Source organism: Ostrinia nubilalis, chromosome 14 (genome assembly GCF_963855985.1).
Source record: "Ostrinia nubilalis chromosome 14, ilOstNubi1.1, whole genome shotgun sequence".
NCBI classification, from domain to species: Eukaryota; Metazoa; Arthropoda; class Insecta; order Lepidoptera; family Crambidae; genus Ostrinia; species Ostrinia nubilalis.
This window is the reverse complement of record NC_087101.1, coordinates 8,613,510-8,640,546: the sequence shown is the minus strand read 5'-3', so window position 1 is coordinate 8,640,546 and position 27,037 is coordinate 8,613,510. Positions and strand designations below refer to the sequence as shown.

Here is a 27,037-nt window from a genome sequence, read left to right as displayed (position 1 = left end):
TAATTTTTTATGTGTTTTCTGTATCGAATTGGCTTTGGAGACCATTTTATTTTGAAGTTACTAGCAGTGTAAATAGATTGGCTAAGAGCTAATTTGTAGTAGTATTTTTTTGCCATTTTTCTACTAAGACCTAAGTATGAACTTAAGAACATTTGACTACTATAGTAGTCGGTAGTAGAGAACATAATTTACAAAACTTCTAATCAACTGCACTGCATTATAAAGGAATGTAGCACTTTTTACGCTCTTATTCATCTATGAATAATAGGTTTTTTCAAGTTAATTTCTTTTAAATTGTTGTGATTACAGAAAGAGTTCATCCTATGTTTTAACTAGCTCAAACAATTTTGACTCTACACTCGTCTATCCAAATATATGCACGTACTATGGAAGTGAATTTATACCCAAATCGAGTACCAATTCGACCTGAAGGACAACCGATATCGGCCTTTCCCCAACACGTCGCCAGCTCTAGTTAAGTGAGGCCACTAAGTGCGTCGGAAAACAACAGTTTGGTATATTAATAAAGGTAAACAAAATACGCAGTTAGTCTTGCTCTTCCTCTATTGTGTAGAATAACGGCGAATGTCAAGTTTTATAAGCCTTGCCTTGATGATCGTCAGTCATCAAAGTCGAAGTTTAACAATCTCTACGATTTATGCCAAAACTGATGGATGCATATACGTACAATTGAATCATATTCAGTTGTTTGTGCATATTTTCTTTAGCTTTTTATTTACCTTAACATTTGTTAAGCATCTACTGTATGTACGCACGTTAAGTAGTTTTCTATCACTATGTTACCTATTTTCTTTACATACCAAATCTCTGGCGGCATCTTTGAAACCCATCGTCAAAAAAGACCGGTAAAATGTAGGTTTTCGTCAAATACTTAACATACAAGCAGCATATTTTAATGCTAAATCTAGTAATTTCCTTCTCAACTAAGCTTGTGACATTTGCATTTAAGTATTAGACTGGTCTTAGTACCTAGTTGCTCTAATCTAGGAGTGAGTTAGGCCCAAAAAATACAAAAATTGTGACCCACACAGCAAAATAATGATTGTTGTGAAATATGTAATAGCAAGTGCCGATTGCGCGGTGAAGTGATCGATCAATCCATTTGAAAGTAGAATCGATTTGAATGAAGGCTTAAAAACAAATATCGGTGACCTTCCCTTGCTGGATGTTATGTTTGGTTTTCATTAGATGTAGGTAGATTTGACAAAATGTTTTTACTTTTAGATCCTTCATTTTCACGGTCATGGCATTGTGAAGGTAGTAGATGGTATCAATAATTTCGATAACACTGACACCATTTTGAAAATCTGTTAAAAGCTGACCCAGAATTGGCAACAAAAGTGGAATGTAGCCCAAAAATAAAAAGACAAATTATCGCCCAATCTATCTTTTCGATAATTTCGGATACAACGGCTTAAGCTGCAGTGGGCTATCCGTTAACTGGAACCAGTTAGAATCAGTGATAAATGTCCAGCGGGTCGATAAAATATAAATTTGTATCCTCAAGAGTTGTAGCCCCACCAAGGTGGCCGGCACCCGGTCGGAGTCAAACCGCAGACGCCGCGCGCGTGAGCCGGGTGCACCGCCAGATATTTTAAGAATGTGACAGTTTTAATTAAAATATTTTTCTGTTATCAAGAAGTGTCATTGTTTTGAAGGTGCACTTTTCAACGGTGAGTGATAACTAGCGCGGACTCTACAGTCATTCATAAAGTCGGTAGCATTTGGCAATAAAATAAATTATGATAAAAATCTACTGAATCAGATAATAAATTGAGTCAGTGTTATAAACATGAAGTATAAACTTCACTTCGCAATCAGCAATAGGTTTCTTAATGTCCTCTGGGCACATAGACCATTCGGTACTAATTTGTTTGCAAGATTGCCAGTTACTATTGTCGTGGACTCCCATCACTACTAAGAGTAGTTACTATGTGCCGACTACAGTTAGGTACATCAAGGTAAACAATGTAGCTTCATTTAGTTATTTGCAGTGCGATACTTATTGCAACATTAATGTGTAGTCTGATGAGCTGTTGACGGTACAAATGCATGTCAATCCAAAAATGTATAGCTAAGTTACGAGATTAATGGACATGAGACTTTACCCCTACCAGATTACAGTCTTTTATAAATTAGAAAACATGGTTGACAGGTCGATTTACTGAAAACGATTTTCGTGCGGTCAAAATTGCGAGCACTGCAGCTAATCTTATTAAACAATATTAAATGGGTATTGTACTTTCCGTCGCGTTTTTAGTAAGTTAATTTTACGAGCATTTCTATCTTTATGTATTGTTTACATCTAATAAGGTAGGTATTGTTCAATTAAGCACTTGATTAAATCGTTAAAATGAAAATAGATCAATGCCTGTCGAATTTATGCAGGAGGCCCTATTAAGGACTTAAATACATACTTAAAATTGATTCAATTTCGATCCGATATTAAAGGCAGCCATAAAATTCGTCGCGGATGAAAATAAAACCTTATCTTAAAAACAAATTACGCACTAACCTTTGTAATTTCGATAATCCGTACATTTTTGTACAATCGTTATCATTCGCAAACCATAATCTCAGGATTAACCTATGGACTTAAGGCACACTACTTGTGATTAAATCCTACTTACTCGTAATTACATAATATTTTTAAATAGTACGGGTATCATACTCCTTTATTAACCCCTCTCGTCGTCCACTTTATATTATTAACTAGCTGACCCGGCGAACTTTGTTCCGCCTTAATGGCAATAAATAAGCAAACTTTTTTTTTATTTCGAACGGGATAAAAAGTATCCTATGTCCTTCTCCTGCCTCTAAACTACCTCCCTGACAATTTTCAGCTAAGACAAGGTTCAGCCGTTCTTGAGTTATAAGTGGAGTAACTAACACGACTTTCTTTATATAGATGTATGTATGTATTAGTATAAGTAGTATTACAGTATGTTTATGTATCATCATCATCATCATCATCATCATCATCATCATCATCATGTATTTTTTTTCTATTTGTATAGTTACTATTTTGCACCGCCTACTCAAATTCTCTGTTTAGCTTAAAGGTTAACTGGTAGATAATGCCACACGGCATTAAGTTCGCATTTTCTACCGCATTTTTTTGTGTGGACATTACACCAAACACTTGTTACCACCGGGAGTCGAACCTAACTACTGTTATATTTATAGTTAATTACAAACCTTGCACCCGTCGAATACACATCACACATAATGGAGCTATCTGTTAAACATATATCTACATATATTTACAAATAGGTACAGCCTAAAATCCAATTATCATTTACCTAAACTGCCTATCTCACACATACCCGAATTGCATGCGACCGCAAATTGACCAAGTAATCAAACCCACCTGGAATCCTTGCAATACCTGGGTATTACCCAGTATACCTAGACGGTAATCAAGCATTTAATACCTCTGATCGGATTAACTGGAACTGAGAAACTTTGATGAGGGTAGGAATTCAATATAGAGTATTTAATGGTTAACTATTACCCTATTACCAAATAGCAGTCACGAAGTATGTTTATATTTAGTTGCTGACAGTGATATCAACAAATACATAAAAGTAAACCTACCTATAAATAGAAGTGATACTGTTTGAAAATAAGCATAGGTATTCCACATCCACTTTTTTATACAAACCAAATTGAATTTGGTACATTAGCTTTAAATTAAAAAAAATATGTGTGTCACCAGGACTGGCAGAGTTCAATAAAATATGTTTTTCAATGTTTCCTATGAATGTACTCGTACTCGTATGTTACCTAAACTACTGCGTACTTTTATTTTATTTACATTGTTTGATACCATATTACCAAAACTGTAGATAACAGAAAACTAGTCCAAAACTAAAAATCAGGGATACGTTTTATTATGATTAGAACTTAACATTAACCTTTACTAAAGTCTTTTAAAAATTAGAGCTTTTTAGTTAACTAAAACCTGTGCTAAAACTGAGAGTGAAGACAAAGTTTATCCCAAAGAAAAGTTTAACTATCATTGTACGCTACAAAACTTAATAAGGGTTCGAAACTTTAAGAATCGACTCTACAGTCCGTTACTATAGTAGTATGACCTCAACCTTGATGCTCGAATGGATGCAGCGTGTCCCTTAAGGTACAGCATTCCGCATACACCAAATACGTAAAATTGAGATCTTTTAATATCGGTATCAAAGAACGTCCTTGCTTTTCGACCGTCGAATTTGTAAAGTAGAGCGCCAAAGCCGTTCGCAACCTGTTTGTCCGATCCATTATTATTTATGCTAATATTAATTACAGGCAATGACACCGAACGGTGAACAGAGGTGATATATTGTTGCGAAAATAAATCAAAATAGAATGGTGTAAGTGTGAAAGTTTTAAAATTAACTTATACACGACTTTGCACTTTCTTTAGTACGTTTAAGTTTAATTTACAGATTTCTTGCATATTGATGAAGTAGAAAAGCTGCCAGTTCTTTGAAATTGTATTGTATTCTATCTAATATCTATTAGATCTTGATATTTAATGCCAGGCAAAAAAAAAAAACATAAAAATTTTATAATTGTAGATTTCCATTCCCACACGAAATGGCACAAATTACTCGTATAGGTAACTTTAATTTTAATCCAAACGACCAAAATCTCCATTTGCATTAGTAATTTAGAGCAGTGGAGACCAAATGACTTGATGACAATGATCCAAAAATATCCGACTGAAAAATGCTTGTTTACAAATAAAGCACAATAAGGTACGCACTTACGCAGTAATGTCATGTTTGACCTTTGATCATAACAATTACACTTGATAACGATTGCAAATCGCTTCTCTTGTGTGATTCAAGCTGATAACGAACCAATCGCTATTGTATCCAAGTGTGTATCGATAACTATTTTGATAAGTGATAAATCAAATAAGTAATTCATAATAATGATAAATACAAAATTTATTCCATATTTTACTTGTGCTGGCTGTTAAAAGGCCTAACCGTATGTTAGGGAAATGGTAATTTAATCTACAAAGGTACAGAGAGACCCGACTACCAAAGGGCTGGATCATAAATAATGTAAATGCTTACTACGACGACTCATCGGTTTTTCCATAGATCTTTGAGTTATTATTTACCTACGATTTACAAGGAACTTCTGTTCGAGACAAGACTAATCCTTATTTTTGGGTAAGGACAATTGCGATCTCTTAGCGATGCCTATAACCTAAAATAAGACAATATGTTAAGATAAGAATCCCAAAAATATATAAAACCTTCAAGTTCATTTAAGGAGGGCAAAAAATTTAGCCTAGCATTCCTTCTCCCAGGTTCATTTGTCCTATTTAAATTATTGTTTATGTATGTACTTGAAAATCACAATGTTTGAAATGCATGCTCCAGCTGGGAATCAAAGTCAGAATATACAGACAAGAAAGTAAAATGCTGTAACCAGTAGACTACAGAAATATTACAACACATAAATAATAATTTTAGGACAACGTTCTTACGTCACATTACACAGATAATGACGTCTAGCCTGACCATTAAATACACTATATCTGTAAGAAATACTAAGCTGGTTAGTCCCATTAAAATAATCACAGCTCGTTTGTATTAATAACAGCAAATTACATCAACTGCCGCAACAAAAACGAAGTCTAATTACTTACTCCCAATTTATCTGCATGTGTGAGACAGGTTAATTATTTCGTCTAGTACTTAAATATGGGGCATAATATTGTATTCAATACTTAGGTTGAGTTGCACCACCTAACTTTGACCGTACTAGGTAACGATAGCCGGTGTTTTTTGTATGGAGTTTGACAGATCTTTGACACGCGTTTGTCAAAGTTAAAGTAAGATGGTGCAACTCAGCCTTAATCTCTTTTTAGTCAAGTTGCGCACCTATTGTCCTAGGTAATACTAAATATCTATTAATTGTTTTATTTATAACAAAACAGTAAGGACAACTTAAGAACTCAAGTAGGTAGGTTCAAAGTTGATTTAGTTCTTATCCAAAACATTATAAATAAATATTATTGTCCATTGACAGTCGTGCCCGCAACTTCACGCGCTATAAATCGTTGTCTCTAAGTATTTTATTATCAAGGATTTTTTTTTGTTTACCAGTCTACCGATTATGATATTATTGCAATAAGGACTAATCCCTACCCTCGTTCCCAACAATGGACTTCGACAATTTTATAGTTACCTACATTCAACAAACCAAACCTAAGAACATACTGATAAAATTCCTGGGACTAATCAGTGTCTCATTTTTAGTTAAGACAAGTTTTATTATGAGTAAAGATAAGTAGGTACTAATAATAAAACTGTTTGCAAAATATTTAATCAGAAATCGATACTGAAGATAAGACTTAGATAGCAAATTAAATCAATATACTAAAGTCCACACCACCTAGTTATAACCAAACTAATCAATAATGATAACATTGATGTGTTAAACACTTGTGTTTTTCCTTACAGATAATGTCAAGACTCATAGTTTTGCTGTTAATTGCGCATTTGCAATTAGTTATCAACGTGCCTCTAAGCCCCAATGAGAAGCAAACACAAACCTTCAAGATTGACCATAGCAACCCACCGAATGCAATCCCAAGTCACAATAATGAGAAACTCCCAATACTAGTTCCTGTGGTCCAGCTCCATCACGTGACGTTCGTAGAGCCGAAACTGACAAACGTCAGAAAGAAGAAAGGCCCGAACTTCCCTCTAATACACCACCATCTTCTGGCACCAACGACTTTGCATGTCATACCGATACACTCCAATTTTCATCAGAACTCTATACATGCTGGCATCAACCACATAATTTCAAACAATAATGTGCCTATCGTTTCACATTCGTATTCACATGGTAGCTCAAACGCAACTCATCCCACACAATTGATACCAATTTTGATACCGATACATACACACCTGGTCCCGTTGCATGATTTGACGGTCATACCATTGCATAGAGATGTGCATCATGTTGAGCAAAAGCTGAGCCATTATAGAGCTTCCATGGAGAAGAAGGACGCGGATGAGGAAGAACCAATAAACAGATTTAGGTCGTTCTATGGCGGTTTTGGGAACGGACTCTACATCGGAGGCCATGGCGCTGGTCATGGATTTTACTCCTATGGTTAGGTTAATGTATGAAATAGATGAATATGAAAATAATTCAACATGAAGTTAAAAATATGAATAACACGTGAATTTGTATGTAACTAATATATTTCTATTATTGTCATATTGATGCTCAAACTTTTTAAATTAGCTTAGTGTAGTCAACTACAATAAGTACGACGCCTACCGACCACTATAGTTGACTACTTTAATCTTTAGACAACGTTGATATGTAGTAAAAGAAATAGATCCTATCAAAATATTTAGAAACCTGTCTGAATTTTAAGTTTGTAATTAATTGTTAATTAGTTTAAGTATTTATTGAATAAAATGGTTAAAATATCTGATGAATCATCTTATTTCACCTCAATAATACTTTGTAAGGGCACAGTAATCGATTAACTATTAATATTTCAAAGTATAAAGCTATTAATGTTTCAATACATTTTGTCCATAGATGGATTCACTTTCAAAAACTTTCATTGGCATGATAAGCTTATTTGTTTCAATGTCATACCTACTTATACCTAATGCACTAACCTTGCTGATAACATGATAACAACAATCGCAATATCATGGCTTATGCGGGCTACTATAAAAGTGTGAAATGTAACAGTTTTCTAGCCACTTTAGCGATGACACAAGATAGGTATAATGAATAAAAATTTATTCCAAACATACAGCTAGAAGCTTTTTTATAATCAATATTTTTTTTATTATTTAATCTTTGCCTCTGTAGATACTAAGTTGAACTTTGTGCAGAAAGTCATTGATGGCTGCATTTCTGACTCATCTATTGATAACAACATAATATTTTCCTGAATTAGTTCAATATCTACCGATTACAGTGATAATGATAATCGAATAATATCAAAGTCCACTGGAATAAACAGTCAACATCAACACAAAATATAGATAAACTAGCTGACCCGGTGAACTTTGTTCCGCCTATGTTCATTAGCAATAATGGTAGTCCAGAACGTTACTAAATAAGTATTTCAAATACTGAAAAGTAGCTTAATTTTAAACTTTTAAGTGGCTTTTAAGTACTACTTTTGGGAGTTCAATTCATGTCAGGGTTTTTTGTTGAGCATCAGCTAGTTAAATTGCTGTTCTGATATCTAAGTGGAGACTTTCAAATCTACTAAGTTGAGAATTGAACAAAACGGTACTGTCGTGTCTTTGATTCAAGCTAGAAATAAATTTAGAAACAGGGGGTACACGAGAAAAATAGTGATAATACCAATCTGTTGTAGAGAGACCGGAATTAAACGGTTTATCAAAAAGATTAGACTTTGATAAAGATTGCCTTCATAATCATGAGTCGCATGAAATATTATTTAATTGAAGTACAGTTATCACAGCACATAGGTACGTCGCTTTAGTTAACTTATTTTTATTCGGATTTAGTCGTGTTAAAACATCACCATGATTACCATAATTATAGTATTGATTGTCATCGTTACACTTTATCTTTATAACACAAGAACTTTTAACTAACTATTGGAAAAAACTAGGCATAAAATATGAGAAGCCTACAATATTTTTCGGGACCATGGGCCCGACATTTCTAAAACGAAAAAATGCCATCTAAGGTTTCATGGAGCTATACAAAAAGTATCCAGAAGAGAAAGTCGTTGGATATTTCAGAACTAGTAACCCAGGCTTACTGATCAGGGATCCGGAGCTAGTTAAACGTATTCTAATGACTGATTTTGTACATTTCTATGAGCGCGGAATCCATCCTAATAAAATGGGTATCGAGCCGATCCTAAGCAATTTGTTTTTCGCCGAAGGAGAATATTTGTGGCGTTTGTTAAGGCACCGCATGACCCCTGCGTTCACGAGCGGCAAGTTGAAGGCGATGTTCCCGCTGATAGTGGAGCGCGCAGAGCAGCTGCAGGCGCGGGCGCTGGACGCCGCTCGCAAAGGCAAAGCCATCGACGCGCGCGACCTCATGGCGCGCTACACCACCGACTTCATCGGCGCCTGCGGCTTTGGCCTTGATGCCGGCTCCCTCAACGAAGAAGAATCCGCTTTCAGGAAACTAGGTGCTGACATTTTCAAATTCGACCTCCGTCAAGTGGTCGTTAATGTACTAAAAGATAATTTTCCGCGTTTAACTCGACAACTCAAGTTTTTGGGTCATCTAGAGAACCAAATAGTTACAGTAGTAAATGATATCCAGAAACAAAGGAATTACCAGCCTTCAAATAGAAATGATTTTATTGACCTGTTATTAGAATGTAAGAAGAAAGGCATAATCAAGGTAGAGTCATTAGAGAAAGTGAAACCTGATGGTAGCCCGGACTACGCGACTTTGGAGTTGGATGACTTGCTGATTGCAGCTCAGGTGTTTGTGTTCTTTGCCGCTGGCTTCGAGACGTCCTCGTCGGCTACTAGCTACACCTTACATCAGCTTGCATACTATCCTGAAGTCCAAAGAAAAGTCCAAGCAGAAATAGACGAGGTGTTAAGCAAACATGATAACAAGTTATCGTATGAAGCTGTGAAAGATATGACTTACCTTGAATGGACTTTCAAAGAGGGTATGCGAAAATTTCCATCACTGGGATTCTTGTCACGAAGATGTAGTAGGAAGTATACCATTCCTGATCTAAACATGACTATAGATGAAGGTGTAATGATTGCAATCCCCTTGCAAGCTTTGCAAACTGACCCTCAGTACTTCGATAATCCGACTGAGTTCAGACCTGAAAGATTTGACCCTAAAAATAAATTGGTGAAGAAGTTCACATATTTACCGTTTGGTGATGGACCACGAGCCTGTATTGGTATGTTTATTTTTATTTAACAAACATAGTTACACCTATTAATTAGTAGTTAACCGTATTCAGGAAACAATTAACATTAATGTTGCATTTAAATAGATACATTTTATTAACTTATAAATGACAGTGAGAGCCTTCTTCCTTCCCCCGATGGCTGATCTGATTTTATCTGGAGAACGCTTAGGTTTCATGCAGTCTCTGGCCGGTATGGCGGCCATCTTGTCCCGGTTCAGCGTGGAGCCGGCGCCCGAGTCGCACCCCGTGGAGCCCAAGTTTGACGTCGTGCAGAGCATCATCGATGGAATACCGCTCCGATTCGTAGAAAGGAAGAAAGTAAATTAAATCATAACATAAGTATTACAAAAATTGTATGATTTTAATTGAAAGGACAATGTTCGTTCTCCATACATTGTTCGCCGTTAGATCAACAGTGCCGAAAAAATACTTTCTAGGTTCTAAATGACACAAATCTTTATGTAAGAACAATTATTCCTGGCGGACCAATTCTATAAACTTATTGATAGCAATATTGTTATCATAACCTCTTACTTACTAGTATTGTATTATAATATTGTATGCACATCGATTTGGGAGATGTTCTGTATTGTAGTTGTCGCAGCCAAATTGTATTATAATATTGGACGGGTTTTGGAAATAGCTCGGCGTTCCACTTTTATGATTTACTTACTTACATTTTGCACGTAAATAAATAACATGAATCCTATGTTTACTTTCCACTCTTGACATTAACACGTGACTTACCAAACTAACTATCTCCATGGTTACCGTCTTAGTCTATGCATGACTAGGGATTGAACAACTTTTAATTGAATATTATTAACAATTCTCGATAATTTTTATCGATTGAAAAATATTCGGTATTTGAATCGAAAGGTATATTATTATTCAATTTTATCAATATCAAAATATTCAATTTTAATAATAAAATAAATATTATTTACTACCACCTATGAAATGTTCTGAAAATTGCCTGGAGCGCTCCCCCAATCCTGGGTTTTCCCTTTCCAAGCTGAGAGGACATCATTTTGGTTCTATCGATACGTTATAAAGGTACTTAATATTTGAAATGTATTACCAATTATTGTTATAAGCATTTTGAGCGAAAAAAACTTTCAATTCTATTCGAACTTTAGACATTTATCTCACTTTAAGCGGCATTGGATTTTTCATCGGATTTTGAAACTGTTACAGATATATTAAAGATGATCCCATATTGTTGTCATTGTCAATATCAGTGTTATGATCACAATTCTTTTTATTTTATTCATGACCTTCGACCAGTTGGACACATTAGATAGCTTCTTGTAGTAATAATAATATATTTTTAACTTTTAATTAAAATCTAGTCATTAGTCATACTGTAGCAATTTGGACGATTTATTTTATTTACAAGATCGGTATCTTATTGTCTATGATGACCGCAGTCAACATCACTATTACGTGGATTCCTAACAATGAAGTACGGCATTGCCTTGTGCCGATTTTACATAGATTTTATCGACACAAATTATGGAACTTCATAGGATATGGAGCAGGCCACGCCCTAAAATGTCCGGATGTCGTCATAGTATTATGGAATACATATAAAAGACTTTTATTATTTCATTTTCTAATCCTCAAGTGTCCATTACAATCTAATTAATATTTATGTATTCAAAAAGTAAGAGATTAATTCTGATACTTTACTGCTGTGCCCAGGAATCTAAGGCCGTTTCTGACAATGTCCTTTCAGCATAAAATTATTCGAGTCATACAACTAGGTACTGCTTACTAAAAATAATATTAGGAATTTGCACTTGATTAATAATAATTAATTAAAGGTATAAATTCAGCAGACGATGTCGTGTCATCACGACCCTGGTCTTTTAGGGTTCCGTACCTCAACAAAGTGATCCTATAAGGATAGGATCGATTAGCAATAGACAAATTCTAATTTAATGGCACCGTGCTCTTTTATTTTCATTTTTAAACATATAATTCGAAAGCCTTTTGTTTAACAACAAATTTTAATCTTTGTACCATAGACTTATCTATTGATAAATCTGGGGGCACGGCAGTGCCCCCACCAAGTCGAGCAAAAAAGCGGCACGGCCGTACCATCCTTTTCTCGAAGCAATTCAGGCCATTTTCGACCGCCTGTAACTTCGTTGTGGATAAAACTAGAAGGCTGAATTTTCATTAGCTATGCAGGCATTGTAAAGACACGGTATATTTAAAATTTCATTCAATTTGAACCAGTAGTTTAAGAATTATAACGGGTCAAAGTTACTTAATTTTGTCACTCACTGACTCACTGACTGACTCACCGATCATCAAAATTCTAAGGCACTTCTAGCAGACCTAGAAGCTTCAAATTTGGAATATAAGTAGTGTTTGGTGTATGAATCAAGGAAAAACTAAAATATTTGGGGGCACGGTAGTGCAACCGCCAAGTCGAGTAAAATTTTTCAATTTCGGTCCAGTTTTCTAGATACATAACTGCTGTCTACAAAATACAAAAAGAAATGAGATCCCATCAAAAACAATACTTGTCAAAAAAACCAAGTCTCGCAACTCAGTTGTTCTACGGTAAAAAGTTGTGAGATCCATGTAATACCAAGTCCAGGCCAGGAAATCTTTAACGTTTTACATAAATATATTGACTTGGCCATCGCATGAAAACACGTGTAAATTAAATTATTTAGTGCGATGGCCAAGTCAATAATTTATGTAAAACGTTAAAGATTTCCTGGCCTGGACTTGGTATTACATGGATCTCACAACTTTTTACCGTAGAACAACTGAGTTGCGAGACTTGGTTTTTTTGACAAGTATTGTTTTTGATGGGATGTTTTACTGTTATGTAAGTAGGTACAAATTCCATATCTGATAGTGGAGGGAGATATGATAACAGGATGGAATAATATCAAAGTCCACTGAGTACACACGATACTCGTAAATAAATCACAATAATGATTACAAGATAAAATAGAATTTGTCACAAAATGTTACATAATGGATAGATCCTAGTTTTTTTATTTTATTGACTAGGCACACAAAATCATAAAGCATGATTTTTTTCCATTTTCTGGCTAGGGATTTGCCAAAATACTCGTAGAGCCTTTCAAAATTTCCGTATATTTTACTACGGTCACAGGTTTGCTACCGTAGACCGTATATTTACTTTCAATTACATAATATTGTCCAATTTTATAATGAGTACTCGATGAGTACATTGCGGTAGCACTGACAACGCTGCAGGTATTAAAATGACCCGCTTCACGCAGATTTTACATAATACAAGTGCGTAAAATACAGAAGAAATTATCAGTGATTAGGATAATTAATAAAATTGATAAAAAGCCAAGAGTACTTCATTATATGATTGAAACTGTTGGTTATTATTTAGTCGGTGAACAGCTATCACAATATCAATACGTCAATTAAGTTCTCCATTTACATTCGGATTTAATTGTGCCCAAAAATTACCATGATTAACATAATCATAGCTTTGATTTTTATTGTTGCTGTTTATTTTTATAACGTAAGAAATTTTAAGTACTGGGAAAAACGTGGAGTAAAATATGATACGTGGGACACTATTTAAGTTGTGAGCCTAACTATGAAAACAAAGTAGTTTATTATTAAAATGGTATTGATTGCGTTTATTGGTATTGTCTTTCATGATTTATGTACTTTTTAATGTGTCCGAAATACTTTTCATAGCATTTTTTCCACTCAGCTTGAGGCACCTCTAAAGCATGGTTTTTGACCGCACCGTCTGTTGCTTCTGGCTACATAAATCGCTGTTCACGCATTTAATTTTAATATATGGGTACCAAAAGAAGTGTTTAGATTCCAAGCAAGAATTTTGTAGCGTTGGACCTGTTTATTTCATATTTTGAGTGTTCAAATAGTCAGTTGTTTGACGAGACGTGTAAAAGCTCACATTTTCGTCACGAATGGCGATTCGACTAAGCTGGTCAGTTTCCCTTATTAAACTGAAGACTTTTGGGAAAAAAGTGGCTGTTTACTATTAAGAATTAACCATTCTAAATTTCTCTAGTGACGTTTCTGTCACATAATCGGATATTTCGGAAAAATAGGCGACCGTAAGTTTCAAAGTGTTCCGAGCGCATGGGACTTTTGTTGGAATTGGTTCATCTTAAAACACCTCCATAGTCGATAGCTGTTTATTTTCAGGATCATTATGCATAGATCCTTAATTCGTCAACTGTCACAATTTTAAAAACGGCTCTTAAAGCTTTTTAAACTTATTTATCAAACATTTCCAAGGACTAAACGACACAAGCGTCCTATTGAGCGTTTGAAAAATTTTGTGACATCCAGCGAGAAAAAAACGTATTAACCATAATATGGTCATACAATATTTTATTACTGCTGGTGGAATTAATGCCTAGGATTATCTCAATCCTACGATATATCACATGACGAGGTTTCTCTTCCATTATTCTGACAACATCAATGTTTTCCGCCACAATTATTCATTTTGGACGACTTTCGCAAAATTCCCTGATGAGCCAATGACGAAAAATATTATACTTCTTAAACTAGCGTTTTACAATGGTAAAGGATATATCTTTATCACCAAAAGTGAAATTTAGCTGACCGCTTCAGTTTTGTATTGATTAACCACGTCGAAAGTCATAATAAATCTTCGCGCAAAAGTTTCCGCAAGTCAATTCCATGTTTTTGTAGTCAAGATAATTTTCAATTCAATGTTAATAATACAAAACGTGCTCAAATGATAAAAAGTTTTGAATAAGGTTATAGTCAAAAATGTCAAACTTTTCATTAAAAGTATCAGATGTCGTCTAACAACACGTTATGTTGTCGAGGCTCACAACTTAAATTGTGCCCTAGTAAACCTGTAATCTTTTTCGGTAGTGCTACCCAGACTTTATTAATGCGCAGAAGTATCACTCAGACCTTCGTGGATCTATACAGAAAGTACCCAAACGAAAAAGTTGTTGGATTTTTTAGATCTAGTACCCCAGGCTTACTAATCAGGGATCTGGATCTTATAAAGCGAATTCTTATGACCGACTTCGTGTATTTCTATGAGCGTGGTGTACATCCTGATAAAGGGGGACTTGAACCACTTCTCAGAAATTTGTTTTTCGCTGAAGGAGATTTGTGGCGTTTGTTAAGGCAGCGCATGACCCCTGCGTTCACGAGCGGCAAGTTGAAGGCGATGTTCCCGCTGATAGTGGAGCGCGCAGAGCAGCTACAGGCGCGGGCGCTGGACGCCGCTCGCAAAGGCAAAGCCATCGACGCGCGCGACCTCATGGCGCGCTACACCACCGACTTCATCGGCGCCTGCGGCTTTGGCCTTGATGCTGGCTCTCTCAACGAAGAAGAATCTGCTTTTAGAAAACTAGGCGCTGACATCTTCAAATTCGATCTTCGCCAAATTGTCGTCACTGTTCTAAAAGACAATTTTCCACGTTTAACAAGACAACTAAAGTGTTTGGATCATTTAGAGAATCAAATAATTACACTAGTAAATGATATCCAGAAACAAAGGAATTACCAGCCTTCCAACAGAAATGATTTTATTGATTTGTTATTAGAATGTAAGCAAAAAGGCATAATCAAGGTAGAGTCGTTAGAGAAAGTGAAACCTGATGGTAGCCCAGACTACGCGACTTTGGAGTTGGATGACTTGCTGATTGCAGCTCAGGTGTTTGTGTTCTTTGCCGCTGGCTTCGAGACGTCCTCATCGGCTACTAGCTACACCTTACATCAGCTTGCATACTATCCTGAAGTTCAATGTAAAGTCCAAGCCGACATAGACGCAGTGCTTAGCAAACATGATAACAAGCTGTCCTATGAAGCTGTGAAAGACATGACTTATCTTGAATGGACTTTCAGAGAAGGTATGAGAAAATTTCCGTCTCTGGGATTCTTATCACGTAAATGTAGTAGGAAGTATACTTTTCCTGATCTGAACATGACTATAGATGAAGGTGTAATGATTTCGATCCCCGTGCAAGCTTTGCAGACTGACCCTCAATACTTCGATAATCCTACGGAGTTTAGACCTGAAAGATTTGACCCTAAAAATGGATTGGCGAATAAATTCACATATTTACCTTTTGGTGATGGACCACGAGCTTGTATTGGTACGTATCTTTTAAAATTATTTAACATCTAGCTATGTGGATTTTGTATTTTGGTAATTTAATTTTTAATGCAGAAAATTTGTATTTAGTAGGTCGAAGTTATTAATGAGGTTTTTATTTTAGTCTACAATTTAGTGTCCAAATATTTAATTTGAATTAAATCAAGTAATTTTCTTCGTAAAAAAAGCATGCATAAAGTTGAAACATGTTGAGTCTGATCTTGATTTATCTATCACCTTTCTGGATGTAGGTAGGTGCCTCCCATGTTTCTGTGCAAATAAATAAATAAATTAACTATTTTTATATTCGTTGCAGGAGAACGCTTGGGCTTGATGCAGTCCCTGGCCGGCTTGGCGGCCATCTTGTCCCGTTTCAGCGTGGAGCCGGCGCCCGAGTCCCACCCCGTGGACCCCCCCGTAGAGCCCAAGTTTGACGTCGTGCAAAGCATCACCGGTGGACTGCCACTCCGATTCGTAGAAAGAAAAAAATTGGAGTGAATCGTGAAACTTTCAATTTTAAAAGTATTGTTTAAATGACATCAATATTGAGTATACTGCTACGCTAAGTAATTTAATATTATGCTCTTTCTTTCTGCATCTCATTTTATTCATTGTCGGTTGTTTTTAAACGGGTCTATTCCACTTTGATCACCTGGCTTTGATGACCCAGGTGATCAAAGTCCACTTCCAGCGACAACTTAGTGTCCTTTGATCACCCACGGATATGATGCCCTGGGTGATCAAAGTGGACTCCAGTTAAATTATTATTTTAGTGTCCTTTGATCACACCTACATACAAATCACACCTCCTCTGAATAGACACGACAAACATTTTCTTAATATACAGGGTGTTAGGTAAATGGGTATATGAGCCGACACTAGCCCATGTTAACATGGTCATATAAATGGTATGGTGAAGTCAGAAAATTGATATCTTCATTTTAATTATTTTAATTTTCATACAAATCGGATTTTATAAAAATTATTTTGTATGAAAATTAAAAAAATTAAAATGCTGATATCAAATTTCTGACTTCACCAAATCAAATCAAAATCAAAATCAAATCAAAAAATATTTATTCAGTTTAGACCACAAGTGGCACTTATGAACGTCAATAGAAAATAATAAAAAAAGAAAAGGTAGCCCTTATGGGGCACTTTACATGTCTCCTTATCTTTTGGGCCCTACCAGCGCTTCGAGACAAACATATGGCAAGTGCTGAGAAGAAACGCCGGAACAAACTCAGTCACCACTTATTGCCAGGAATTATCTAACGGTAAGAATAGTCAAATTTAAGTACATCAAATATGTGCAGACTGAACTGACCACGCATCCTTGTCATCAATATAGTCTCGAACCTTGTAGTACCCTTTGGACATAAGGGTATTTTTTATATGTATCTTAAATTTGTTTATTGGCAATTCGACAAGGTTGTGTGGTATTTTGTTAAATATGGTAATACATTTCCCCAAGAATGAATTACCTATCTTATGCAACCTAAATGATGGAACAGCAAGTTTATTCTTATGTCTCGTGTTAAATGAGTGGACGTCACTTTTCTTAGTAAATAAATGTATATGTTTACGGACATACATAATGTTATCAAATATGTATTGCGAAGCCACAGTCAATATATTGATTTCTTTAAAAACTTCTCTAAGCGAGTCACGTGGTTTAAGACCGTATATTGCCCGAACAGCTCTTTTCTGTAAAATGAAAATTGATTCTATGTCTGCTGCTGAGCCCCACAGTAAAAGACCATAAGACATAATACTATGAAAATAACTAAAATATACAAGCCTTGCTGTTTCAACATCAGTCAAGTTTCTGATCTTTCTCACCGCAAAGGCAGCTGAACTAAGTCTTCCCGCCAAGGCAGCAATATGGGGGCCCCATTGTAATTTACAGTCTAGGGTAATACCTAGAAAGACAGTAGAGTTTATCAGTTCAATGCGTTCATTATTTACTGTAATATTAGTATTAACTTGTTTGACATTAGGCATAGTGAATTTTAAACATTTAGTTTTTTTTGCGTTTAATAGCAAATTATTAGTTGTAAACCAGTCTAATACTTTGGAAAGAGCATTATTCACGTCGTCAAATATTTCCTGACGCCTGTCAGTTTTAAAAATTAAAGAAGTGTCATCAGCAAATAATACTATCTCACAAAGGTCCTTTGAATAAAAAGGTAGATCATTTATATAAATCAGAAAGAGCAATGGTCCCAGTATTGAGCCTTGGGGCACTCCCATTTTTAGGGGGGCGCCCGAAGAGTTAGTTCCGTGAATATTTACTTTTTGTAATCTGTCTGAGAGGTAAGAGTGTAATAGGCTTAAGGCCTTGCCTGATACGCCATAATGTTCTAGCTTAAATAACAGAGTTTGATGATCAACACAGTCAAACGCCTTCGATAAGTCACAAAATACACCAATAGCATCCTTTTTCTCCTGCCAAGCATCGAAAATGTGTTTGATAAGAGCAACCCCTGCATCGGTCGTACTTTTCCCTTTTGTGAACCCATATTGTTTTTCATGAAACAGTTTATTTAAGTTAAAATGAGACAGTAGTTGATTGAAAATAATTTTTTCAAATATTTTACTGAGCGCAGGTAGTATCGATATAGGTCTAAAGTTGGATGGGTCACTTTTGTCTCCTGCTTTAAATAATGGTATGATTTTACTATGTTTCATCAGGGTAGGGAACTGACCTTCGTTAATACATTCATTAAAGATATGAGCTAAATGGGGAGCTATAAGAGGAATGATGGGTTTTATTATGTCTGTTGATATGCCCCATATATCCTCTGTCTTTTTTATATTTAGTTCTTTGAAAGTTTTTATAATAACTATGGGGTCTATTTGTCTAAATTTTAATGGGCTATTGCAAACATCAACACAACCCTCGAGAAGAGACATTGCCTGATATGAACATGAATTAAGATTGCTTGTTGTTATGATTGGTACATTTGAGAAGTAACCTTCGAATGCGTTTGCTACCTTATCATTGCATTTAATATACTTATTATCAATTTTTAATGCGAATGTGTCATCCCGAGATATAATTCTACAAGTTTCTTTATTAATACAATTCCAAGTAGATTTAATTTTGTTGCCAGAGTTTTTAATTTTGTCACGTATGTAAATAGATTTTGCCATGGTACAAACTTGTTTAAAAACTTTTGAGTATTTTTTTACATATTCTATAAAGTCCGGGTCGCTACTATAGGCTTTTCTACCATATAATTCAAACATTTTTTTCCTACTAATATAAATACCTACTGTAGCCCAGTCACTGAATTTAGTTTTATTGTTTTTAATAATAATTGTTTTCTTAGGAAAAGTTTTATTGAACTCATTTTTAATTAATTCAAATAATTGCTCATATAAAATATTTATACTACAGTTAAAATAATGCAAAAGTGGGACCTTATTAGATATTTGAGATTTAAATTTGTCTTTCTGGGATGCAGTGACTGGTCTATATTCTATTTCCTTGCTCGATGGCACAAAATGGTGTTGAAATGACACTATTTGACCGCAATGATCAGAATTAACAAAATTTATTATTGATTTCTCTAGCACTAAGCAGTTACAGAATATATTGTCTAACCATACCATTTATATGCCCATGTTAACATGGGCTAGTGCCGGCTCATATACCCATTTACCTAACACCCTGTAGACAATATTTTTAGCGTAAAATATTTTAAAGCGTTACTTACCTAAATAATGTTTGTCCGTACATTAATATAAGAGGTAGGAGGCTTAGTTACAACAGAATATTGCAAAATTCCCACAGGAACGGGAGTTAGCGGGAAAAAACATTTGTATGAAAAAATCTAAACCGCGTAATCTTACGCGGTTTAGAATCTATCTAGATGAAGGGGCTAAAACGGGATCGAAGTCGCGGGCGGCCGCTAGTTGCTTATAGGTATTAGTGTGTTAGTCACAGTCATAAATACAATCTTAAAGCTCTCGTGAGCAGAGCGGGTCGATAGGTGTCAAGTAGGTTTGCTATCGTAGAAGTCGTAAAGGATGATGGGCACTTTTCTATGGAATCTGGGCGTAAAACCAACAGAAATGTAACTACTATTATTTGTTAGGACTTAATATCAGAAATATATTTTCATATAAATAACTACCAAAAACTCCCGGGTTTGCTTGGAAATTGACATAATGTGTAATAGTAATAGGTGCTTTATTACGCAAACAAAAAATATTATTAATTAATATACTTATCTACTTACAATTTTAAATACATTAGGTTATTTATCCATTATTATGACCAACAGTTCAGGAGTGGGGCCAACAAATGGTTTATTTAAACCATGTTCTACATTATAAGCGTAGGACCATATCTAGGTACCATTTAGAGAAATGACATGAACACAGTCATGTTTCAATGGGATTTCTACCAGTTAAGTTGTTGTGTTGTCACATAATCGATCACGGATCGATATTTAATCGAATTGCCAAAATACGATTTTTCGATTAACAATTCGATTAATCGATTTTATTGATTACCATCATTACTATCATTTAATTGTTAATTCAATTCCTTATTTTCAGCAATATAATCGATTATTGCAATCGAATAATCGATTATGATTTATTCGGTATACATACTTACTAAATCGATAGTAAGATATGATAAAATACTCTCAATATGATCGATAAAAGCAATGTAATTGACCTAATACTATTTTTATTACCCTAATGTGATGTGAAATACTATGGAAACTTTGCATATTCAACGACCTCTATCTCCGTATCCCCGCGTATTTCAGGGTTGTTGTCGTACTATGAAATGAAGTACTAGTATTAAGCTTTAATTTAGTATACTTTTTGTTTCTGTTGGTTTAACGCCCAATATGCCCATCATCCTTTCCTTTTAATTATGTCTAATTTCCGTAAAACACGGCAATCATCTTAGGAAAGGCAACGCTGCAGGGAATAAAATAGTTAACCCGCTTCATGCAGATTTTTACATGTACCTACGTATTGTAAGCGTGCAAAACACAGAATAAGTTATCAGAGTGATTAGGGAAATTAATTGATAACAGCCTTGATAATGATTGAGACTGTTTGATATAATTTAGTCGGTGTAGAGCTATCAGAATACTTATACGTTGATTTAGTTCTCTATTTTCATTCGGATTTAGTAGTGTTGAAAAATAACAATGATTACCATAATCATAGCTCTGATTTTTATCGTTGCAATTTATTTCTATAACACAAGAAATTTTAAGTACTGGGAAAAACGTGGAGTAAAACATGATAAACCTATTATTTTTTTCGGTACTGGTCGTGAGACTTTTTTAATGCGAAAAAGTATTACACAGAGCTTTGTGGATCTATACAGAAAGTACCCAAACGAAAAAGTTGTTGGATTCTTTAGATCTAGTACCCCAGGCTTACTAATCAGGGATCCGGAGCTTATAAAGCATGTTCTCCTGACAGACTTTGTGCATTTCTATGAACGTGGGATACACCCGGATAAAAGGGGTCTTGAACCACTTCTGAGCAACTTGTTTTTCGCCGAAGGAGATCTATGGCGTTTGTTGAGACAGCGCATGACCCCTGCGTTCACGAGCGGTAAGTTGAAGGCGATGTTCCCGCTGATAGTGGAGCGCGCAGAGCAGCTGCAGGCGCGGGCGCTGGACGCCGCTCGCAAAGGCAAAGCCATCGACGCGCGCGACCTCATGGCGCGCTACACCACCGACTTCATCGGCGCCTGCGGCTTTGGCCTTGATGCTGGCTCTCTCAACGAAGAAGAATCCGCTTTCAGGAAACTAGGTGCTGACATTTTCAAATTCGACCTCCGTCAAGTGGTTGTTAATGTACTAAAAGAAAATTTTCCGCGTTTAACCCGACAACTCAAGTTTTTGGGTCATCTAGAGAATCAAATAGTTACACTAGTAAATGATATCCAGAAACAAAGGAATTACCAGCCTTCAAATAGAAATGATTTTATTGACCTGTTATTAGAATGTAAGAAGAAAGGCATAATCAAGGTAGAGTCATTAGAGAAAGTGAAACCTGATGGTAGCCCGGACTACGCGACTTTGGAGTTGGACGACTTGCTGATTGCAGCTCAGGTGTTTGTGTTCTTTGCCGCTGGCTTCGAGACGTCCTCGTCGGCTACTAGCTACACCTTACATCAGCTTGCATACTATCCTGAAGTCCAAAAAAAAGTACAAGCCGATATAGATGCAGTACTAAGCAAACACGATAACAAGTTGTCGTATGAAGCTGTGAAAGATATGACTTACCTTGACTGGACTTTCAGAGAAGGTATGAGAAAATTTCCGTCTCTGGGATACTTGGCACGGAGATGTAGTAGGAAGTATACTTTCACGGATCTCAACTTGACTATAGATGAAGGTGTAATGATCTCAATCCCCTTGCAAGCTTTGCAGACTGACCCTCAATACTTCGATAATCCTACGGAGTTCAGACCTGAAAGATTTGACCCTAAAAATGGATTGGCGAATAAATTCACATATTTGCCTTTCGGTGATGGCCCACGAGCCTGTATTGGTATGTTTCTTTTATAAATTTTTTTATGTCTAACGTGATTTTGATTTTGTTTAGTTTTTTTATCAGTATACTAAATTTATATAATGTTTCATGACTATAACGCAAAAAAAATCCGTGGAGTACCTATTTATTGAATGGCTTAACATTTTAGGGCGGATTTGTTAATCAATTAAGTAAAGTAATATCAATGTTTCTAATCATCGTTATCTATCACCTTTCTGTATGTTTCTGTGCAAATAAGTAAAGTATTATTATTATATTCGTTGCAGGAGAACGCTTGGGTTTGATGCAGTCCCTGGCCGGCTTGGCGGCCATCTTGTCCCGGTTCAGCGTGGAGCCGGCGCCCGAGTCGCACCCCGTGGACCCCCCCGTGGAGCCCAAGTTTGACGTTGTACAGAGCGTCATCGATGGACTGCCTCTCCGATTCATAGAAAGAAAAAAAGTGGAGTAAATAAGAAAGATTTATAATATTTAAAAGTATTGTTTATAATTTACAATAAAAAGGTACAAGTTGTAAAATATTGTTGTAATGCGGAAGTTGTTATTCTATAGCGCATTCATTTCGATTGAAAATTAAGATTACGCTGTAATGGTTTGTTTCCTTTTTTGTTGTGCCTGTATTATTGTAAATGTAGCAGGCCTAATGTAGTCATTTAGTCATAGATACAGACGTCTCTACATTATATAGATACGTACCTACCTAATTGCAAATCTTATCTACTGATTGCAAAATATATTTTTCCATTAATAACTGATTAAGGAAATAATCTCCTAGTTTCTCTAGTCTAGTCTACAAATCTACCTCGTCATGTGATATTTAATACGAATATCTTAGTGATTGTTACATTTAATTTTTTTACAATCTTCACTTATCGGTATATAATAATTAAAGTCTGCATGGTGTAGTAATCAGGCCCCAATCCTGCTTTTTCAGCCAACTATATTCTTGAGGTCGTCGGTCTAACTTGCAGTTGGACATCCTATAGCCTACCTATCTACGTTTGCCGTGATTAGGTGGAAACCCAGTTTTCCCACATATTAATACCTACTTAACGACCTTACCTACTTTCAATGATTTGATAGGCATATTAGAAAAACACATGTTTCAAAGTAATTGCATTGTTAAAAGCATTAAAGTGTATCACACACAGTGTGAGTACACGCATAAGAGGAGCGGATCGTTTGTAGCTACTCCTTTTCAAGGTGTCAGTATTTTTCATGAATGAGCAACAATTACCGCGGAATTTATAATGTCAATAACCTTGATCACTGATCAACGAAACTATTCAAACAGAGAAAAAAAACATTATTGAAAGATCGAAAACGAAAGAAAAGAAAAATTAAACTTTTCAAAATCGTTTAAAATGTTGTAAAAAAAATGAAGACAACCGTAGCCGATACCGTTCTGCATCCGACCCGCACACTCTTGTGCGGTCCTTTAACTTTTAGCGGTGCGTGTACTTATACTGACAAATCTAATACCGTTTACTCGACCTCATCCCGCTCCTGCTTTCAGTATGTGTAGCGCCTTATTGGTATCGCAAATATCGCAAATTCTGTCATGTCCGTGACTTATGCGGGTTGGATCATTTTTGCAATACTTTACCTGATATTATCACCCTACATAAAGCAAAAAATAGATATCACCTGCTCCAAACACCGCTCAAAAATGGAATGAAGCTGTTGGTTTCCAAAAAGGAGAGATTTGTGGAGGCTTCAATACGGTTTACAGTAAGGTAAGGTAAAGTAAATTGGAATGTTGAACCGTTATCCCAACGAGACTTTGCTCAGTTGACAATCGCTTTGTCTTACGGATGGACCTGTGAAAGAAAGTAAACACTCGAACGCGAAAACTCGTTCTGCTTACACCGAAGCTAAGTGTTGGTTTCCAAGGTGGCAGGGTCACAAATCACTCTTTGTAATTAATTTAATAACATCAAGACTTTTGGGTAAGTTATTGCTTTTAACTACTGTTATTTTAGAATGCGGTCAGATAAAACGCTTTTTATACTGTTTTGGTTCGGACGATAGCATATAAAAGCTAAACACTGTGTCCTCTTATCATTTTAATTTGTGCGTATTTAGAACTAATTGTAATTAAGTAAGTCTACTGTGTTGTCGAATGTATTCTACTAAATAAACCGAACATTTAATTAGAGATATTGGAAAAGTTGGTGTCAAAAGAAAAAATATCTGTGAAAAACTGAAAGTTAAAATTCAACTTTATTATTAGGGGAAGACAATTATTTCCTGCTGCAGTTAGCCCTCAAGCAAGCTCAAAATACTTGTCGGAGCCCCTCCATCGAACTAACAACATGAGGTAAATGACAAGTTACAGTAACATTAAAGTGCCTATTTGATTTATAATAATTAACATGAAACATAAGTAAGTTAATTTGTTTCAGAACTTTTGGAACATTTATCTTTCTAGTCTCCATTGCGTCAACTCTTTGCGATGTTCCAAAAGGTACGAATTATAAAAACAGTATTATTATAGTACCTATAGTTAACACAACTATTTATTACATTATCAACTCTAGGTAAATAGCGTTTAGTTACATGTTAAAATAAGTGCATTCTATTAGAGCGATACAAAACTTCGCGATAACCGCACGCTTTGATAACCTTTGAGAATAACATAACAACAACCCGACTGTTTATTGTTATTACTTATTACCTGTTGTAGTATAATGACGTCACATAATATTTACCTATTTTCGTTCTTTAGATTACATTGGAAACCCAAATGACAGTCATGGGTACAAATTGATGTATCATGCCAAAACATGGACGGAGGCTCGGGATGATTGCGCCAATATTGGAGCCAAATTGGCGGTGCCAAAGACCAGGGTTTGTATAATAAATTATTTTCCTTGATTATTATGCAGACAGCCTACTTAAAAAGCGTCCTACTTCTGAATGAATGGTTTAAGCAATTGGCATGACGGTTCCATGCTTTATTCTCATACAATATGTAGAGCATCTCCAAATAGTAAATTATGGATAGGTACATTTACGATTGATCGAACGAAAACCTTTTTTTTTATTTTCTTGTAGGTACAAGAAAATAAAAAAAAAGGTCGAGTATCGTTTACACAGAGTAAGGTACATTTAAATTTGTAGAGATACTTAAATCTGCGCAGGTCATTTCTTAACAGCTAATTACTGATAGGATCCGGTTCGTATCGTACCTATCTCTAGCTTTATCTCTTTTATTTACGTTCGATAATAACAATCTTATTTATTTTCAGGATCAATTTGAGTTTATCCAGAAAATAGTTAGGAGCATGCAGTACCAGAGTATTGTGGGCACGGAATACAAACTCTTAGTGTGGCTTGGCATTAGCAACCTAAAAAACTATCAAGTCTGGGCGAATGTTGACGGTAAATCTTGAATTTTACTAGTAGGCCTACTTTACTGTATTTGGCTTAAACTCAAGCTAAAATCCGAAATGCCTAATTGTTTATTTTTGGTAACAGGTGAAAACATAGAAGACACAGAATTTCACACTTGGGCTGGACAAAACGGATTGAAAAGGTAATGATGAATTACGAGTAAAAAAAACAAATACATACGAACATATGGCATAGGTACACACATGCACATAACTTATATCTTTATCAGTAGGTAACAACAGAAATATTTTTTTTAAATCCGTCGTTTCGTAAAAATTTCAGATGTGCCAGAGCAAATTACTAATTTGTTTTTGACCTACTTACATATTTTTAACAAATAACCAGCGAGCGCAAAAAACAAAAGAACATGCGTAAGAAAGAAATGATGCAGGTCACACGTAATACGTAACATCTCATAATTAAACAACCCAAATACTGCAGGCATTCGGTTCACATTTGCCTGCACGCAGCATCCTGCATCTCTTACAAATAACATAAAATTAAGATTGGTTTTTCAGTGAAAACCCTGCGGAGCCGCATTGCGTTGGGATGGACTCTATGAACTTCGGACTTCGCGACTGGTGGTGCCACCAGCGTCAGCCGTACATTTGCGAAATACTAACTGTTCAGAATGCAACACAATAAATTATAAATATCTTCCTATCCAGAAAAAAATATATTTTCTGTAATTCTTTCTAAGTACTGATATCTATCCGTTGATTGATTCTAAATAAACAAGGGTAAAATACTTGCACGAACGGTATTATTAAAACACTTTAGGTACTATCTACTTATTTATCTTTTATTTACTTACCACCTTTATGAAAAAGCACATTGTGTAAGTAACTAGATTGTCTTTTTAGTAAACTTAATAAAAAGACAATCTACCTAGTTAGTTTTAATCAAGTTTTAATAAAGTTTAAGATTAACTTGTGAAACTTTCTTTGTAAGTACCTACACAATCTAAACTCAAACTCAAATCACAAAAATTTAAAGTAAATAAAATCATTAAACTTTAA

General features: G+C 35.4%; 3 protein-coding genes and 1 long non-coding RNA gene across 6 annotated transcripts; all 4 read left to right on the top strand.

Moving 5' to 3' along the window:
• The first annotated feature begins 1,534 nt into the window (after nt 1–1,534).
• Nucleotides 1,535–7,489, top strand: LOC135078099 (uncharacterized). The gene is made up of 2 exons (XR_010258566.1): nt 1,535–1,694; nt 6,501–7,489. It is a non-coding gene; the product is annotated as an uncharacterized LOC135078099 (long non-coding RNA).
• Nucleotides 7,490–8,535: 1,046 nt separating this feature from the next.
• Nucleotides 8,536–10,317, top strand: LOC135077852 (cytochrome P450 6B6-like). The gene is made up of 2 exons (XM_063972387.1): nt 8,536–9,940; nt 10,122–10,317. Exons 1-2 carry the CDS (start codon nt 8,746–8,748, stop codon nt 10,277–10,279), a joined length of 1,353 nt encoding a protein of 450 aa, XP_063828457.1. The 5' UTR covers nt 8,536–8,745; the 3' UTR covers nt 10,280–10,317.
• A 3,223-nt stretch (nt 10,318–13,540) lies between these two features.
• On the top strand, nt 13,541–23,389 carry LOC135078095 (cytochrome P450 6B6-like). 3 transcript variants are annotated; one of them, XM_063972668.1, is made up of 2 exons: nt 13,541–16,083; nt 16,399–16,657. In XM_063972668.1, the coding sequence occupies exons 1-2, from the start codon at nt 14,766–14,768 to the stop codon at nt 16,578–16,580; spliced, it is 1,500 nt and encodes a 499-aa protein (XP_063828738.1). In that variant the 5' UTR covers nt 13,541–14,765; the 3' UTR covers nt 16,581–16,657. The 3 variants fall into 3 exon arrangements, with proteins under 3 accessions (XP_063828738.1, XP_063828739.1, XP_063828737.1); XM_063972669.1 differs by lacking the exon at nt 16,399–16,657 and adding an exon at nt 22,892–23,389 and having other exon boundaries at nt 14,850–16,083; XM_063972667.1 differs by lacking the exons at nt 13,541–16,083; nt 16,399–16,657 and adding exons at nt 21,168–22,622; nt 22,892–23,389.
• Nucleotides 23,390–23,490: 101 nt separating this feature from the next.
• Nucleotides 23,491–26,808, top strand: LOC135078097 (C-type lectin lectoxin-Phi1-like). The gene is made up of 6 exons (XM_063972670.1): nt 23,491–24,942; nt 25,028–25,089; nt 25,351–25,472; nt 25,874–26,006; nt 26,103–26,160; nt 26,537–26,808. Exons 1-6 carry the CDS (start codon nt 24,938–24,940, stop codon nt 26,661–26,663), a joined length of 507 nt encoding a protein of 168 aa, XP_063828740.1. The 5' UTR covers nt 23,491–24,937; the 3' UTR covers nt 26,664–26,808.
• The last annotated feature ends 229 nt before the right edge of the window (nt 26,809–27,037 follow it).